This window comes from Melospiza georgiana, chromosome 16, assembly GCF_028018845.1.
Source record: "Melospiza georgiana isolate bMelGeo1 chromosome 16, bMelGeo1.pri, whole genome shotgun sequence".
Lineage (NCBI taxonomy): Eukaryota > Metazoa > Chordata > Aves > Passeriformes > Passerellidae > Melospiza > Melospiza georgiana.
In genome coordinates, this window is record NC_080445.1 from 15159598 (window position 1) to 15178283 (window position 18686).

The 18686-nt window shown below is 49.5% G+C and overlaps 1 protein-coding gene across 1 annotated transcript in view; it reads left to right on the forward strand.

Moving 5' to 3' along the window:
* LOC131090301 (syntaxin-binding protein 4-like) overlaps positions 1-17622 on the forward strand; it is a 50760-nt gene extending 33138 nt beyond the window's left edge. The window contains exons 8-22 of the mRNA XM_058035589.1: positions 453-594; positions 780-886; positions 1623-1776; positions 3336-3408; positions 6282-6379; positions 8463-8559; positions 10513-10640; positions 11109-11201; positions 11685-11750; positions 11851-12039; positions 12508-12624; positions 13745-13794; positions 14644-14774; positions 16029-16086; positions 16851-17622. Coding sequence (XP_057891572.1) covers positions 453-594; positions 780-886; positions 1623-1776; positions 3336-3408; positions 6282-6379; positions 8463-8559; positions 10513-10640; positions 11109-11201; positions 11685-11750; positions 11851-12039; positions 12508-12624; positions 13745-13794; positions 14644-14774; positions 16029-16086; positions 16851-16953 — 1606 coding nt within the window. The 3' untranslated portion in view covers positions 16954-17622. The remainder of the gene's footprint in view (positions 1-452; positions 595-779; positions 887-1622; positions 1777-3335; positions 3409-6281; positions 6380-8462; positions 8560-10512; positions 10641-11108; positions 11202-11684; positions 11751-11850; positions 12040-12507; positions 12625-13744; positions 13795-14643; positions 14775-16028; positions 16087-16850) is intronic.
* The last annotated feature ends 1064 nt before the right edge of the window (positions 17623-18686 follow it).

Consider the following 18686-nt stretch of genomic DNA (forward strand, 5'->3'; position numbering starts at 1 on the left):
TCCAAATCCTGGTTAAGACACACCCAGCTGTGTATCCCGAGCTTCACTTTGATGTTTCCTTAGAACTGCTTGATAGCTGATCCATCTGTAAATTGCTGTCTGGTGATTTAGTTGGGTTCAAGCAACAACATGTTGATCATTTGTGTGGTTTTGGCTATAAAACCAGGAATGCCAAGTATATTCTGGTTAAATCTTTAGTTTCTTCTCTAAACAAGTATTCCCCTATTGGAGATTAGGGGAAGCAGTCACTTTAATAACACTGAACAATGTCTGCCCAAGAACAGGAGGCCTCACTTCCCCTTTCCAACGGTGGGTGGAAGAAAGGATGCAAATAAAAGGCTGGGAGAAGGCAGAAGGATCACACATAGAAATAAATCCAGGCAGTTTGTTCAGTGATATGAGAAGATAACCCAGATCACCTTGAGTCACCTGCTGACTTCTCTCCCTTGCAGCTACTCCATTGACTCAGGAATCCAGAGCATCTCTGTAGCAAACTCCTCTGGCTTGGGGCTGACAATCAGTGGTGGATCCAACAGGCCTGATGGGCCCATGATTTATGTCCAAGAGCTTTTGCCAGACGGGGACTGTTACAAAGTAAGTGTGGAGACCCTCAGGAGCTCTGCCATGGGCACCTTTCCTACAGGCTGTGGCTGTTCTGAAGCAGTTTTTCTAGGAGTAGATGGATAATTGAATGGACTAATGAGGATCTGTGTTGCAGGAGAAGGCTTTGGGCAGAGATGTCCCTTCTCAATGTTGTGTCTTTCTCCCTGTTTGTTTAGGACGGTCGGCTCCGACCTGGAGACCAACTCATTGCCATCAACAGAGATTCTCTGGTGGGCACCACACATGAGGAGGCCAGAAAAATAATTGAAAAAGCCAAATTCAGGTAGGCATAGAAAGTATTTCCTGTCATCATCAGGTGCTGCTGAGTCTTAGGCAGAACACTTCATACCAAGCTTTGGCTTCAAGGGCACTATTAGCCTTAAATGATTCTTTAAGGTGGTCACATCAGGAAATCTTGAAGGCATGGATCATCCTGAAGTGTAATCCAGACCTTCCTGATGTTCTGGGCCTCATGAGTATCTCCTATCACTGCTTTGAAACAGAACTGAAGTTAAAGAAGGGGATAAAAGGAGACTCAGGAGAGATCTTATGGATATGTACAAGAGGGTGGAGCCAGGTGGGGATTGGGCTTTTTTCCCAATTAACAAATGACAGGACAAGAGGAAACAGCCTCGAGTAGTGACAGGGGATATTTAGATTGGATATTAGGAAAAACTTCTTTCATGGAAAGGGTTGTAAAGCCCTTGGCACAGGCTGCCCAGGGCAGTGGTGGAATCACCTAGAGGTGTTCAAAAGCCATGGAGATGTGGCACTTGGGGACATGGGTCAGTGGTGGCCTTAGCAGTACCTAGGAAATGATGGAACTCGATGATCTGAGGGGTCTTTCCCAACCTTAACCATTGAGTGGAATGCAGCTGGTGGAGATCCAGCAGCACTGGTGCAGGCTACTCAGGCTTAGGTCAGGTTATCCTGGAGACAGAACCACAAGCACGGGAGTTCTGCAAATTTGTGCCTTTTGTTTGGCTAATAAGATGTTGTGTGTTTGTTGTTTGTTGAAGACACGAGGGAAGCACAGAAGTGGCCTTTATCCCTGGGAGGGGACGGTTACACCCTGGCCTGTCAGTGCACAGCAACAGCCCATCCCCACCTCCAAAGGCTCTGGGGAATGGCCTGAGCTCCTGCAGGCTGAAGGTCCACGTGAGGTCCCCAGAGGTAGGTGGAAATTCATCTCTAAAGAGGTGTGATAGCAATCCTGGAGACAGATACCAACCCTTGATCAGAGAACTCTTCTTCAGGGAGTCCCAGGTAATACTTCTAAAAATCCAGTGGGAAGTCTGTGCTGTTGATGTATTTACCTGCAGGCAGATGTTTTAAATCTGAAGTAATTTCTTCTCTCTTGGGTTTGAGACAGAGATGGATCTGTGGAGGTAATGACAGGAGTTTCTTCTTCAGGGCCTGCATTCAGACCTGTTTCAAGAGTCTCAGGTTTAAAAAAAACCAAAGCCTTTCTGTGGATAGAACCTGCATCTCATTCAGCAGCAGCCATAGGGCTGGAAGGGATCTCTGGAGCCAGTTTGATCTAGGCTCCTCGCCAAAGGCAGGCACAACTCTTTATTCTCCAAGCCCTGTGATGAGGATGAATCCCCAGCATTCCTGCACAGCCCATTCCTGCTCCTGACTGCTCTAATGATAAGCCAGGCTCGTTCCTGCTGCAAAGCCAAGCTCCACTTTGTGTTTGCAGAGCAGTGCTCGAGCTGTGAATGGCTGGACAGGGTTTAACCACACAACCCTCAGGGTCTGCAGCTCCACTCTGTGCATTTGTCACTCCCCTCCTGGACTGGTGCCGTGCTGGGTGTCCTTTCTGCCCTCTTCCACACAAATTTCCTTCAAAAGAGGCTGGCTGGATGTTCCTTTCATACAAGACCATTCACAAAACACCTTGCTTTCCAGACCTGTGGGGACACACACTTACATGAATGTCACCTATGTGTTGCCTTTGGGTGCCCCAGGCTGGAGACGTGCCCTGGAAAGGCACCAGAGCCCCTGGAGCTGTGGCTGGGTACTGTGGTTGGAGCCCTCACCCCCAGCTTGTGATGCTGTGTGTGAAATCCCACCATTGGCTGGACAGATTTGGCTCCTTTCCTCACTTTGCTGCTGAAAGATGGAACTTCTAATGAGGTCTGGATTCGCACACCAGGGAAAGAGTGCCCAGTCAGATGTGCTGCCTGTCTGTATGTCCTCACACCAGTCCTGTGCCCTCTTGGCACCCAAGTCCCCAGCTGTGTCCCAGCTCTCTTGGTGGTGTTCACCCTTGGATTATTTTTCCCTCTTCCTTGTGCTCTCAGCCATGACATAGCACACAAGAAAGGGTGTGAACTGATTTCAGCTTCCTGCCCTGCTCGCTGGGATAATGATGGGTTTGGGGTAAATATCACACCTGGCTGTGGCCAGACTTGGGACCTCCCTGCTGGATTGGATGCAGAGCTTCAGGGAGATCCTCTGTGGAGAGACCAGGCAAGGCCAAAGCCAGCCCCAGCACTCAGGCACAGTTACAGAAAGGACAGAACTGTTTGTGTGTGACCAGGTTTTGGGGTGGCTCAGCCTGTGCCAGGGGCTCCCAGAGAAACCCCTGGAATCTCTTTAGGTTCACCTGCACAAGGGATGGATGTGGTGCCCTCATGGCTCTGCCTTGAACTCTATCTCCTGCTCATTATTTACACCAACAGATTCTCCTTAGCAACTGTCTGTGCCATTTTGTCTTGTTTTTCTAGAATAGACGTGAAAATCCTTTTCCTGTGCCTTCTTTGTCTCCGGACATTTGCCCACCAGAGCTCACAGTCTCAGGTGAGTCCTGCTCAACCATTCTCTTTGTGTGGGTGACAAACAGCTGTGGCTCCTCAGAGCTGAGGAAATTACAGAATCACAGAATGGATTGCCTTGGAAGGGACTTTAAAGCCTGGCTCATCTCATCCCCTGCCACGGCAGGGACAAATTTCACTATTCCAAACTGCTCCAAGCCCCATCCAGCCTGGCCTTGGGCACTGCCAGGGATCCAGGGGCAGCCACAGCTGCTCTGGGCACCCTGTGCCAGGGCCTTCCCACCCTCACAGGGAACAATTCCTTCCTGATATCCCATCCATCCCTGCCCTCTGGCAGTGCAAAGCCATTCCTCTTGTCCTGTCACCACATTTTTATCAGTGTTTCTACTGCTGGAGTGGAATTTAATGGGGTGATAGTGACACTCAGCCTGCTCAGAGAGAGGGCAGGCAGCAGCTTGGTTTACTCAGTGAGTAGTAGCTATATCCATGTTTGCCCATAGCAGCAAAGCTCTTTAGTAAGGCACTCAAGGACTGAGGTATTCAAGAAGACAAATTCCTGCACTCTCAGCCTGTGGTTCACTTGCAGCAGTGGCTTTGCCCACCTAAACATGCAGCAGGTTCTCCACAGGCCACATTCCCTTCTGGGGGGAATGGGGGGTCTTGGGCACACAGCATAAAGGCAGTCAGGTAGAGAGTCAGGATGTACACAGCAACCCTGGGCTCTGAACAGGTTTTGAGGATGCCCTCAATTGGCCAAACTGGGAAATGGCTTAGAGATGTTAAATAAATCAGATTTATCTCTACATCCAAGCTTCAGTTTTTGCTTATTTTCCATTCTGTGTTTCATCTTTATGCTCTGGGTCTCCTGAGCTTTTACCTTTTGTGGAGAGAACCACTCTGTTCATCCAACAGTGTGGCAGCAGTGAGGGGTGAACCTGAATCGCCCTGCAGCTTCCCAAATCCCTTAATGCTATTGAGGGAACCTCAGTAATCCCCAGAGCCCAGGGAGTCAACCTCCACAAGGTACCCCACACCTCTGTGAGAGGAAGGTTTCTCCTGCCCTGAGGGAAAGATGGATTTACCCAACAAATCCTGAACAAGTGCTGCCCACCATTCTTGCAGCCTCAAATCCAACAGCCCTTCCTTCCCTGTGCTTACAAATCCCTGTGCCTTGCTGCAATTCTCTGGAAGGCTGAGAGCAAGCCCTGGAGCTAAACTGTGTTTAGTCCATCCCTGGGAGCAGCAGGAGATGGGGCAGCTGCTCCCAGAGATGCCTGGCTCACCTTGGGCAAGCTCAGCTCTGCCTTCCCTGCTGCCCTGGAGAGTCCCTGGGATGGGGATGAGCTCTGTCCTCCCTTCCTGAGCGCCCTGCAGGTGCCAGGGACACTCTCAGGTGGCCACCACAGACAGCCAGTCCTGGTGATGGGGACAGAGCAGCCCAGTACCAGCAGTGACCCACCCATGGCCTGACTTAGCTGGGGATTTGCTCACTCCAGGATTTGAGTGTGGGATGCCAAGGAGGATTTGTGCCAGTGTTGTCATCCACGGAGACAAAGTGACTCTGAAAGAACCACAGGCTGGGAGCCTGGGCCAGGCAGTGCCTCTCTCTGGGTGCCTGATGGATGCCCTGGATATGGCTGTGTCCAGAGCTGACGGCACATGGAGCTAATCCTGATTAGCCATGGCTCCAAGGGTAATGGCTCTGCCCTTGAACTTGGAGAGGGAAGTGCTGGTGGCTGATCCAGCAAACCCATTTGCTGCCTCTTGCTGCTTCCCAGCTGCTGGCCTTAGCAGAGCAGATGGAGGCCTGGATTAGGAGGATTATGCAGCTCCTCTGCTACTCACTGCCTTCTCCTGACACCTGGGCCCTGCCCTGATGGCTAGGAGGGCGAGGTGAGGGAGAAATGCTGCAGGGATTCCAGAGGAGCTGTGGGACTTGGCCAAACAGAGCTCCCTGTGATGTTATCCAGACCCAAGCAGCAACAGGAATTGCTCCCTGGGCAAATCTCATGACTGGCACCAGAAGGAAGCTTGTCACCTGGGCTGAAGGTCTGAGGGTGGGCAGGGGCAGGCACAGACACCCTGCACCCTCCTGGAGTCTGGGTGGGCTCTCCAGGAGCAGTAACACCTCCTGCAGCCCTCCTCCCAGGGGGTACCATGGTTCCTTACAGGCAAGGGTTAATCATAATGGAAAAGGTGGGGTTGCCTCTAGGGATGGACTTTTGTGCTCTGAACCATTTCAGCAGTGCTGGCAATGCTGAGCCAGCTGTTGGCAGCTGGATCCTCCAGCTCATGGCAGCTTTTCACCAGTTCAGCAGCTGCTGCCTCTGGGTCTCTCTGCCTCTGTGCCTGCCTTACAGCACATGTGGCTCCTGCCCAAAAACCCTGCCTGCCCAGCTGAGGGGAAAAGGGTTCAAGGCTTTTTGCAGTCTTGGGGAGGGAAAAAACCTCAGAGTGGTGCTTTTCCACATCACTTTTAATCTGTTCCTTCCTATGGGTGTCAGGAATTCTTTCTGTTTTGTTTAATCAGAGTAGACAAGAACCAGGCAGATTTTAATTCATTTTTCTCATAGTTCACCATAACTCCAAAACTCCACAAAACTTTGTGATTGGAGATTTCCAAAGTGCTGGAAGTTTTTTGCAGTACTTTGTCCCTGAATGAAACATCTCATTTTAAACCATGCAGAAGCCTAGTTTCAGAAGGATTTTCCCCAGTATCCAATCTTTCCAATAGAGGCCTAGTTCAGCCTTCCAGAGCTGGTTTAAGTAAATCGTGGGCTTGGATTTTTGCCCTGCTGCACACACTTTACATTTCATGCAACAAGAGATCTGAATTTTGCTTTGCAGACACCTCTACCCAAATGCTTCCCCATTAATCTTTGGGTTTTGATTTTTCAGCACCTGCTTCAGCTTCTAACTACAAAGCAGCTTCAGGCACCAAACCCAAAGTAGCCCTGGATCCCCACATCCGGCTCAAGGATGGAAAACTGGAACTGGTGAGTGGCAGGGTCCCTGTCCCCAGGGCAAGGTCTCCTCCTTGTGCACTGTGCAGGAAATAGTCCAGCTTCAGCTGAGCTTGCTGCAGGTTACGAGGGTGAAACATCCTGACTGTGTCCAAAGGGGCATTTAAACATGCCTTGGCTCATCTTGGCTATTTCTTGGTGCTCCATGAAGCTCCAGAATTCATTTCCTGGCAGCTGCACCTCCTTTAGACATCATGCCATCGGCCAAGGTTGTGCCCTCCAAACTTTTGGTGCTGCTGTCACTGCTAGGGTGACCTCAGGCAGCCTGGTGTGCGGGAGGGGAGGCTGAGACAGGAGTTATCCCATCGAGATTCTCCCATCCCTTTGTGGAGAACACATTCCATGGGCATGGAGCAGGGCTGCCCATCTGCTCACCGAGACCCCGGGGAGGGACAGGGCGGTTCTCCAGTCTGGCACCTTGGGTTATTCCGGCGTTTGAGGGGGGACACGGGGACAGGGCCTCCACGGAGGCCCCGATGTGACGAACATCTGCTGCCCCCCGACGGCAGCGCCGCGGAGCCGCTCTCGGAGCCCGGGATTCTCCCGAAGCGGATCCAGGGTGGCATCGGCACAGCGACCTCTGCTCCTCAGGCTGGCAGGAGCGCAGCGCTTGGTTTCGCTTCTCAAAGCTCTGTTAGCTTTGGGGGGTGAGGCCTCACTTGGAGTATTGTATCCAGTTCTGGGCCCCTCACTTTAGGAGGGACGTTGAGATGCTTGAGCGTGTCCAGAGGAGGGCAACGAGACTAGTAAGGGGCTTGGAGCACAAGCCATATGAAGAGCGACTGAGGGAGCTGGGGTTGTTCAGCCTGGAGAAAAGGAGACTCAGGGGTGACCTTATCACTCCCTACAACTTCCTGAAGGGTGGCTGTGGTGAGCTGGGGTTGGTCTCTCCTGAAGGGTGGCTGTGGTGAGCTGGGGGTCGGCCTCTTTCTCCGGGCGACAATGGATAGAACAAGCGGACACAGTCTCAAGCTGTGTCAAGCGAGATGTAAGTTAGAATTAAGAAGGAAATATTTCACAGAAAGAGTGGTCAGATACTGGAATCATTTACCCAGTGAGGTGGTGGAGTCATCATCCCTTGAAGAGTTCAAAAAAAGACTGGATGTGGCACTTGCTGCCATGATCTAGTTGAACAGTTAGAACATGGGCTGGACTTGATGATCTTATAGGTCTCTTCCAGTCTTGAAAATTCTGTGATTCTGTGATTCTGTGACACCGACTGGCGCAGCCTGAGGTGGCTTTGGGGTGGCCAATATCCCAAAGTGAGGGAGCCTGCAGCAGTGCCTTGCTCAGGGGGGTGAGCAGAGGAGTAGGAGGTGGGAATGGGACAGCAGAGGGATCCCAGGACTCGGTGCTGGTGCTGGGAAGGTGAGCGAGGATCCCTCCGAGCCCCTTCCCAGGGAATCTCCTGTGAGCAGGAGCTGTGAGTGCAGCCTGGAACTCGAGCGTTTCACTCAGGCTCTTTCCCAGAGTCTGCTCGACTTTGTCTTTTAAAAGCTTTCAGCTGCTGCTGCCAGCAGGGAAGCGGGGCTTGCACAGGCTGATCTGCTTCTGTGTGCTGCCCTGAGGTTGGGCTGATAAACATCAGGAGAAGTTAGGGCATCAGGAGTAATGAGAGAGCAAAACATGCAGTGGAGGAGCAAAATGTTTGAATGTCTCCTCTCTCCATGAGAAACACTCTGTTAATAGCTTTTATCTTCCTGGTCCCAAACACAATTTTTGAGCAGTAAGAGAAAGGAGAGCCTGAGTTCTTGCCAGCTGAGTCTTGCTGAAACTCCACTGGCTTTTGATAAAAGTCCAGTGGACTTTTTGATAACTCAGTGGAGCAGCAAATCTGATTGCAGATAAAATGTTCTTGGAGGGATGTGAACCTGTGTTCAGGAACAGACATTTCTGTGCACATGCAACAAAGGAGAGACTGCAAATCCAATCCAAGCCTGTTCCTTTGGGAGATGCTGCCTGGAGAAACCTAGCACCAAGTGTCTTCCCAGTGCTTACCCCAAAGAATTGCTTTTCCAGTATTTTTCTTTTTAAAGGCTCCTTGTTTCTGCTCAAGGTTCTGCAGTACCTTGGTCTGGATGTGACTGAGGAGAAGAAGAGGCAGCTCAGGCAAAGCCTGACCACGGACTCGCAGGGGACTGTGGCCTATGGAGGTGAGCAGGGGCTCTGCCCAGGGAATCTGACATTTCTGTGCAGCTTCACTGGCAGCTAAAAAGGGAAAAAGGGACAGAAGTGGCTGGTGAGACACCTGCCTGGGTAGGGATGGAGCCTATAAAGAGGGGAGGTCACAAACACAAAAGAAGGCATTCTGTAGAATCATGAAATGCTGGAAGGGGTTGGGTTGGATGGGATCTCAAAATTCATCTCATTCCATCAGACACCTTCCACTATCCCAGGTTGCTCCAAGCCCTGTCCAAGAGAACCCTTCCAGGGAAGGATCAGCCACAGCTTCACTGTGAAACCTGTGCCGGGGCCTCACTGCCCTCACAGGGAAGAATTTATTCCTAACATCTAATCTAAACATACTCTCTGTCAGTTTAAAGCCATTCCCATTGTCCTATCATGGGTAAAATCAGACTAAAACAAAGCTGGTGCAAGGGTTTACTTTCCTTAAAATCCCAGTTTTCCCAGCAGGAAAATGAAACACACAAAATGAAAGCCAGTTCTGCTTTCTGTGGCCTTCCAGAGCATGGCTGGCCCACAGGGTCTGCTCCCCAAAAGGCTTTCAGCAAAAATCCCAAACCATCAGCAATGTCCCCAGCAGAGAGAACAGTCACAAGGCATCTGGATCAATGTTTTGTGCAGAGGGAGGGATGGCACACAGAACCACAGCCCTCTCCTTTGAGTGACTGGAGCTGTAGTTAGTGGAAACAGAAATGAGGATGATTGGGGTATTTAGCAATGTGCTGCTTTTGCACAGAGACTCTGGCTCCTGCTGCAGCCCAGGCACCATCCAGGACAGGCTTCAAGGTGGCACCCTGTGAACCTCATGGAGTTCAACAAGGCCAAGTGCATGTTCTTCACCTGGGTTAGGGCAGCTGCAAGCACAAACCCAGGCTGGGCAGAGAAGGGAAGGAAAGCAGCCCTGGGGGAGGATTTGGGGTGTTGGAGGGTGAGAGCTGGACCTGCCCTGGCTGTGAGCACCCAGAAACCCCCCTGGGCTGGGCTGAGCCCTGCTATGGGCAGCAGGGAAGGGGGGGATTCTGCCCCTCAGGTGAGACCCCACCTGCAGAGCTGCCTCCAGCTTGTGGGACACCTCAGAGCCCCTGCCAGGGCCTGAAGGGGCTCCAGGAGAGCTGCAGAGGGACTGGGGACAAGGGATGGAGGGACAGGACACAGGGAATGGCTCCCACTGCCAGAGGGCAGGGATGGATGGGATATTGGGAATTGTTCCCTGTGAGGGTGGGCAGGCCCTGGCACAGGGTGCCCAGAGCAGCTGTGGCTGCCCCTGGATCCCTGGCAGTGCCCAAGGCCAGGCTGGGCAGGGCTGGGAGCAGCCTGGGACAGTGGGAGGTGTCCCTGCCATGGCAGGGTTTGGAATAAGATCATCTTTATGGCCCCCTGGTGCCCAAACCATTCCATGTTTCTGTGATTCTGGGACCCTGGTGCCACCCCCCTGATGGTCCCCACCTGTCCCACACAGGCCATTCTGCTGTGCCTTCCTTCATGTCTGAAAGAAAATTAATGTGGATTTTCAAACTTGTAAATTTGACACCTTTTCTAAGTACTGAACTCACTGAGTTGAGTTTTTGTTTAAATCAGCAACGTGAGAAAGGGCAGCAGGTGCCTTTTTTCAGGGAAATGTGGGTTTAGCCTAAAATTTTAAAACTTTCAGAACCACAGTCGTCAAAACTCCCCTGTGAAAATATCTGGGGTTTTCTGGGTGTTAAAAATGTCGCTTTTTTCAGTTGGATTAGAAACAGGAGTATGATAAAGTCTGTCAACAACTCATTTAAGCTTGACGGGGTTGCTGACAAACCCAGGATTATTAGAGAAACCTCTCTGGCATCTCTAAACCCTGGATGGCCCCAAAACCAGTGGCATTTTCCCCCTAACCCACAGCAATTTTCTCTTTTAGCCTGGTAAAAATTGCTTGTTTCTCACAGATGTTCTCCAAGCACTCAGGGATCTGATGCAGGAGGAGCTGGACGAGGCTGGTCTGGATTCCAGCTCTGTGCTCTTCACTCAGCACGAAGTGGCCAATTTGCTGGATACATCAGCTTTTCACTCCCTGGTCAGTCACCCCAAAGCTCTGCTACATTGAATCCATGGAATTCTGAGATGGGAAAAGCTAAATTACAATTTTCTGGTTGTTCTAGAGTTAGAAAGACAAAGCAGAACTATTAATTAATCATTTTTTAATAGAAAATTCCATAAAAGACCTCAAACTTCTCATTTGTAATAAGGAAATAAGAGTATCTATGGGATAATATGAGGAAGCAGCCTGGCAGTTATGCAGAAGGAGAAATAGCCATAATTAATCAATTCTAAGTAATTTCATCTGGTTCACAAAGTGAAAATTCACTCTAGCTCAGCCACATCAGCAATGATGGGGATCAGAGAGTGAAATTCTGTGGGGCAAAATGAACCATGCTGGAGCTGAATTATTTAATGTGCCTTTTGATCTATTGCATAAAAACGCTGACTCCCTTTTTGGGTGATTCTGGTTCAATGTGTGATGAGTCTGTCCCTCTCCTTGCAGACCTTTGACTCTCTCAACTGCAATGGCAGCGAGGACCTGGAGCAGCTGCAGCTGGAGATGAGGGATCTGCGGCACGAAGTCCGCAGGCTGAAGGTTCAGAGCAGATTTCTTGGCTGGGATTTCTTGCTGTAGCTCTCTGTGGGGGTAATGGGGTGGCCTGTCCCTCTGGAGAAGTCACCAGTTTGCATTCTGTGCATTCCTCAGTCACACAGGAGCCTCTCACCCTCCACTCTCCTTAATTGCCTCTTTCTCGCTCTCAACCTCAAAGGAAAACTTATTTGTACTCAAAGCATGCAGGCCCTTCTCAGCAGGGAGTTAACATATTTAAAAAGCAGCTCTCATTAAGAATTCCAGTGTGTGATTAACAGAAGCAGCACCTGTCCTCTCACCCTCACCTGGCTGTGAGGACCTCAGCTGTGTCCAGGTGAAATTCTGCAGGTCACAGCTCTAAAAGCTCTCCCTGTGTGGGGACAAAGTGCACAGAACTTCTGTAAAATAACATTCTGGTGGGTAGGGGCATTCTAGAAAATGTCCTGTCATCTGTTGCTCCTAATCTGGTGAAAATATTTCCCACAGTCTCTCCTGAGAGAAGTGGAGAGCAGCAAGAAGTCGATGGAGGATGAGCTTCAGCGGCTAAACCAAGTTAGTGGAGGGATTTCTGGGCTGCTGGGGTGGGTTTGGGGGTGGGTTTGGCAGCTGAGGGGGACGTGGGGTGCTCATCAGAAGTTCCTGGTGCTTGCAGAAGGCGCTGGGGTTCCTGTCAGAGAACAGGAGCCTGCACAGCAAACTGCAGATGGCCGAGGTGGTGCAGAGACAGGCCCACAGCGCCGAGCAGGACTACGAGGAAGTGATCCACCTGCTGGAGGCTGAAATTGCAGAACTGAAGATGCAGCTGGCAGGGAAAAAAGCAAAGCACGTCTCTGAAATAGAGGTAATGCAACCCCCTGGAAAAACCCACAGCCCTTCAGACTCTTCTTCTGTGGGTTCATAGTGTCATGGAATGATTTGGGCCAGAAGAGATCATAAAGCTCATCTCAGTCCAACCCTCTGCCATGGGCAGGGACTCCTTCCACTACCCCAGGTTGTTCCAAGCCCCGTCCAACCTGGTCTTGGACACTTCCAGGGATGGGGCAGCCACAACTAACTAAGGTCACTCTCCTTCTATTTACACAGGCCACAACTAACTAAGGTTACCCTCCTTCAATTTACACAGGAGAAAATGAAATAGCACATAGATCATTTGCTATGTGGGACCACAAGGCCAACACAGTCTCTGGATCTGTGTTATAATTTGCACAACTTCCACTGTCCCTTCCCAAATGCCCCAAACTGTTGTTTCCAAAAGCCAAGGCTGGAGCATCACCAGCCCCTTTGTCCTCCTGCTGTGTCCCTGTGTCAGGAGGACATCCTGGAGCTGAGGAGGCAGCTGTCCCTGGCTGATGGCCAGCTACGAAAATCCGAAGTGTCGCGGAAGCGCCTGGAGATCTGCAATAGGAAACTGCTCCTGTTTGTGCAGGTGAGGTGTGCACCTGCCCACTGCTGCAGCATCACCAGGGCCCCTTTCCTTCAGGGTGCTTTTGCAAGTCCAATCAACTTCCTGCTCCATAAGCAAGAGGGGTTTTTTTTCCCTCTCTTACCCAAAAAAGTCACTGTGTGTTGGTTAGGAGGAAGCAGGGGATGAGCTCAGATCTCCTCATCCCCCTGGGAGCAATGCAAACTCCGTGGTGCAGGTTTTGCTGGTGGCTCTGCTCTTCCTGGCTCCCTGTGCTGAGGCTGATGTCAAAATCACCCATGCTCACCTTCCCTTGCTATAGCTCTATAAATAGGAACCTGGAGAGTGGCTTTGCTCTTCCAGCGCTTTTCCCCTTGGATTTCCTGCAAAATCTCAGAGTTTAATGCTTCATTTGATGGGTTTTCCACTTCATTCCCTATATTGGGAACACCAGTCTGTGTCATAAATAAACTGGCCAGCATGGGAAGCATTAGTAGTCAGTGTATCTGCCATGGCTACTGGTGGCCTGTCTCAAGAACTCCTGAAATCATGCAGAAACAGTGGAGCAAAAGGAAATGTAGATGCTGTGTCAATGTAGATGCTGTGTCCTCTGCTCCAGAGAAGGGAGAATTAAATGCCACTATCTGCTAGAGCCTGTGCAGTTTGGGGTCAGAATTTGGAAATATATCTCATTGATTCCAGGGTCAAACATCACAGGATTTTGAGCACTGGAGCAAAATGTCTTCATTTTTCCTCTACCCCTGAGTGGTGCTGGAGAAGTGCATGGTAGTGAGAGCTTACACGTGCAGGTCCAGCCCAGGAGCCAGGGGCTGCTGGCAGCCGTGATCACTGAAATGCAGCCTGCAAAATTATTCCTTGGAAGAGGATTTTTGTGTTGCATTTCATGTGTTTTAGCAGTGGTATTAAAATGCAGAATTCAGATGTGTCTGTAAATTCATGAATGCTGCCTGAGCTGCAAAAGGCCTTGAGATATTTGCTTCAAGGGCAATGAATAAGCAGAAGCTGATTACTGTCATATTAAATCTGATCATCAGGAAAAACCCATGGGGTTTGTTCTCAGGAATTATTCATTCCTACAAGTTTGAAACCTTTTTTTTTTTTTTTTTTTTCTGTTGCATGACAGAACATTTACAAGGTCTTGAGCACACACAGTCATTTACCAGATGAGAAAAGGTAGGAGATGGCTTCTGGGCTGGGAATGGTGAACAGCAACATGAAATGTCCTTTTCTGACCTTTCTCTGGGGAAGGTGCTTCACACGTAACCTACCCAGAGTTTCTAAACATACTTTCACTTTGGAAGTGAAACCATGGGAGAAAGATGATCTGGAGGCTGCTGGTGGGTTGATGCTGGGGGAATTGGGCCTGTGTTTAGGCTTTTTTGGGGAGTGAGGAGCTGAAACTCAACTTGGGTTAAATTGCTCTTGTCAGCAGAGACCCCAAGCAGGTTGTTTCAGAGCAGCACAGTTTTGACCCACCTGCTTTTCCAAACATAAACCAGTTTTGGCTCCAGGACCACATCCTTTTTATCAGCAGTTAGAGCAGACAGAGGGTAAGCAAGGAGCTCTCCAGACTCTCAGCTGCATGAATAGCTGCAGAAACAGAGCTCAGGCTTCTGGACTCCCCTCCAACCTGAGCCTGTCTCCTATCACTTGGGCATAAATGTACCACAACTCTGTGTGTGTTTTTAAATCATTGAAAAGTCACTGTCCCATCGATAATGACCAGTCCCTTTAAAAGCCAGTTTTTAAGAGGGATGGAAATCAGTTTTTAAGTTTCCAAGTTGGTTCTTTCTAAGATAATGCGGGGGAAATGCTTTTGACAAATTCTGAAGAGTACTTTGCTATTTTTCTGTAACAAAGCAATGCAAGTGCGTCTAACAGACACTTTAATGTGAAGGGATGGAGATGCAACCCCCCCAAACACACAGAATTTATGTAGCAGATCCTTCCTGAGAGGCTGGCCAGGATTGTCAATGCCCATTCTCTGACAGAACTATTGATGGCACTTTCCGTATTTATAAGCGTCAACCATGAAACAGAAGAGGATAAAACAGATGCAGTCTCAGACACATCTCTTCCACCTTCAGATCTTGTTGACCTTTTGCTATCAGAAGCTAAAGAGCTGTTAGCACCAATCCTCTCCAACAAGGACGGTAAGCACTAAATGAACCAGAGAAAGCTGAATCCCAGCAAGTCCCAGGGATCTCTGCCAGTGTTATTGGCAGTTTCCAGCACCTTCCATATTTTTCCATACCAGTTGAGCCTCCCTGATTCTCTCATGCTCACTGGGATGTAATTACCCTATATCCATGTGACTCATCTGTGGATCTGCAATGCAGAGTCGCAGGGTATGGAGTCAAAGACTTGTGCCCAGGGCCAGAGGAAAGTTGTTTACCCAGGGGGAAAGCCCTGACAGGCAGGAGGAGGGTTTCACAGAATCACTATAATGATGGTTGAAAGGGACTGCTGGAGATAAGAACTTCTGCTCCAGGTAGGGCCATCCCAGTAGAGGGGATCTGCAGTGGGTTTAGCCAGCCAGGATGGAGATCCACAGCCTTCCTGGATGGTGTTCCCTCACTGCTCTGTGACAAAGATGTTCCCAGCACCAGCCTGAGCTCCCCCAGGGGCAGCCTGTGGCCTCTGCCCCTACTTACACCAGCTGCCCTGCCAAAAACAGCTCAGCTCCACAGCCTTTAATTTCCCTGATGTGGCAGTGGGGGCTGTGAAGTTGCCTCCAGGCCTCCTCTTTGCCAGGCTAAACCAGCCCAGCTCCCTCAGCCCTCCCCAGCCTCTCCCTACAGGCCTGGAGCTTCCCTTGCTGGATCCTGTCCAGTTTCCCAACAGCTTTAGACCCAGGATCCAAACTTCCCTTCTGCCATCCAGGTACCGTTCCAGCAGTGCTGAGCAGAAGGGAACAGTCACCTCCCCATTTCCTTGGAGTAAAAACCAGCCATGCTCCCTTTTCCTCACATCTGTGAGCAAACCAGGGAACAGGCATCCAGCTCCATGGCAGTCTGGATTGGCTTTCCCAGTCTGGGAATCTGAGCTGGTCCATAAGCCAGAGACATTTCTTGGTGGCAATTATTTGACCCTGCTTGTCTCCTCCCCCACAAAATGAGTGTCTGACCTCCTCAGTGTCATGTCCAGGTGAATGCACAGCCCCAAACAGGTGCCCAGTCCTTACTTTGATGCTATTCACCAGCTCAGTGTGGCCACAGCCCAGCACTGGCTTTGTCTCAAAGCACAAGACACAAAGGAAATAATTGCAGCCTTTCAGGAGCACCTCTGGTTTGTGAGTGCTGTCAGCATTTTCTGAGCTCCTGCCTCATTAAAATGTGCATTATCATAATGCAGCAGCATTGGGCATGTTCTCTGCACTAACATTGGCTCTGTGCTTCCATCTGCAGCTCTGCCATGGGACAGGGACCAGTGCCTGCCTGCTGAAGGAATCCCAAATTACAAGGAGTAGGTGTCAAAACTGCTGTGGTCTGTAATTTGGACAACACAGATACTAAAAAATCCTGTCTGTTTTGTTGGGGTTTTTTAACCAAAACTGTTGCTTGATGACTTTTGATCAGACAGTCTAGGAGAGGCCTCCAGATGGCCATGACAGAGAAATGCTGTGAAATTCCTAGACAGAAAGAGACTTCCTGCCCTGCACTGTGTGAATTCCTGGATTTCTCTTTTGCTTTATAAAATGCTGGTTTTCCTTCAGGCCAGATGGGAATTTGTGGTTCTGTGGCTTGTCTAGCCAGCATTTTTATAGTGCACTCTGTGTAAGGGAAAAAGCATCACTGAATATGTTAATTTTTTATGCTGTGATATCGAGATGCTGTGAAGCTCCAGACAAGGAAAGCAGGCTGACTTGGCTTTGTTTGGACCTTAAACTGTTAAATTTCCCTGAAACCTCTTAAATTGCTTGTATTTAACAAAGCCATTTCCTAAAGTTATTTGAAAGGGCACTTTGAGACCTAAATATCTCCTACTGCTTTCTTAGCTTAACTCAACCTGAAGATCTGCCAGCACGGTTTTTTGTTTAGGTACAAAGTACCCATTTGCAAATGATAATTTCAAGGTTATGAAAAGCATTTTCAGACAAAACAGGCAGCCTGCACTGTCTAACCAGGCAAGATCTGTGGCTGCTTCTTCTTTACTAAATAACAAGTGCTATAATAATTACCCTCTGTGTCCTTCTCCCAAACCACCTAAGGCATCTTTCTCCTTTTCAGCCACCTCCATCAGAAGACCACGTGGCCCCCTCCTGCAGGCCAGACCAAGAGTGACCAACCACAGCCACCAAGCCCCACAGAACTGCCTAAGAAGTCGACATAAATACCCCATGGCTTGGTGGTGCCCTGAACCATGGCCATCCATCCCATGGGGGATGAGAAAGACACCCCCAGGCACCTCAGCTTCCAGACCAAGCAGACTGAGAACAAGAATCATTCTTCCTAACTATCCAAGACTTTTTCAGCAACCTCCCCTGCGTGTCTACCTCCGAGTTATCGTACAAGGCTTTTTGCTCACGGTTTTGCAGCTTTATAGGAAAAATATTCTCATGAGGCTACAGAGGCCTGGATTTCTGTGGCAGCCTTTTAGAGCTTGTATTCTGGGTAGCATGAATGTACCTGAGGGACTCAGGGGTCTCCAACAGATCCCTTTTGGTATTTCAGATGAAAAACCAAAGTCTATTTAGTGACTGTAATCAAAGCAGCTTAATCCCTAGTGTCCTAGTTGTCTTGGGATAGGAATTTCTCTTTTTATTCTTTTTGTATAGCTTATCCCAGCTGCAGTGCTTGGAGTGGGAAGCAGCAGCTCAGGCAGTTGTTGGCCAGAGTGCAGGAGGCCAGCAGGGTGCTCTGGTCACAGCGTGGACAGCGAGCCCTCCCTGGAACGTGGCAGGACATAGTGAACATAGCTCAGTAAAGGTCCCTGGTGTCACTGGGAAATGAGATCCACGTGATGCAAGACTGGGACAGCAGTGGATGGGGATGGGCAGAGGTCTGGAAAATAAAATGGAAACACTCCTCACAAGGAGTTTGCTCTCTGGGTTCTGATTGCAGCTGCTGCGTTCAGCGTCTCACAGACAAAGACACAGCCTGAGACCATTTTTCCTCCCTTTTATTTTGGCAGCTCCTGGGGAGATGCATTGAGAAGTTGCAGGAAAATGGGGTACAATCTGGCTTTTACAAATAATTTGTTAAGATTACTTCAAGTCTTCTTTGTGGGGGTTCAAAGCATGTGGATCCTTTATTGTCTAAATTAAAGGCTTAGGCAAAATCATGACCCTCACCAGCATCTCCTGCACTGGAGGTATCACTGCACTGCTAAACCAGCAACTGTGTGGTGGAATATATCACATAAATAACCAGTCTGAAATTCTGGGTAAGCTTAATTTCATAGCTTGGGGTAAATTAAATCTTGGGAGTGCATACCTCAGAATATAAATTAAAGGACTTCTTTTAAAAGGAGATGTAATCCTTTGGACTGCTTACAAGGAATATTCCCAGGAAGGAGAAAATATTCATCTTGGGATATCCTGTTTAATAGCTCATTGCCCAGTGCTCTCTGCTGTGATGGAATGATAGCAAATCCTGGTGTTACCTGTGGGTTTGGCCCTACAGCTTTGTTCTCATCTCCTGTGTTACACAGACAGGTAAGAGGCACACTCAGCAAAATCCAGTCTCACCAGTCTGGTGTACCCTGGCTCTGGAAAAACACCTCCAGTTCCCCTGGGGTTAACCAGCAGATCCCAATCTGCTCCTGGCAGGGTCTCTCCAAAAGCATTTGGCTGGAGGTGGCATCCCAGGGAGATGTCTCCAGCCACTGCTTCTCACACTTGTCAGGGAACAGCACAAACAGGATTTGGGGAAGGAGCAAGACTTGGGTTGTGCTGTGCTATTTCATATTCCCAATGTCACTTGAGACACCTGGGAGAAAAGGGCAAAGTTATGGGGGGAACACACCTGTTTAGGCTGCACTTAATCAGCTAGAAAATCAACAATCTGTTGTGGAAATCCACAGAAGTTTCAATTTCATCTCTGACAGTCATGGAATTGAGTCAT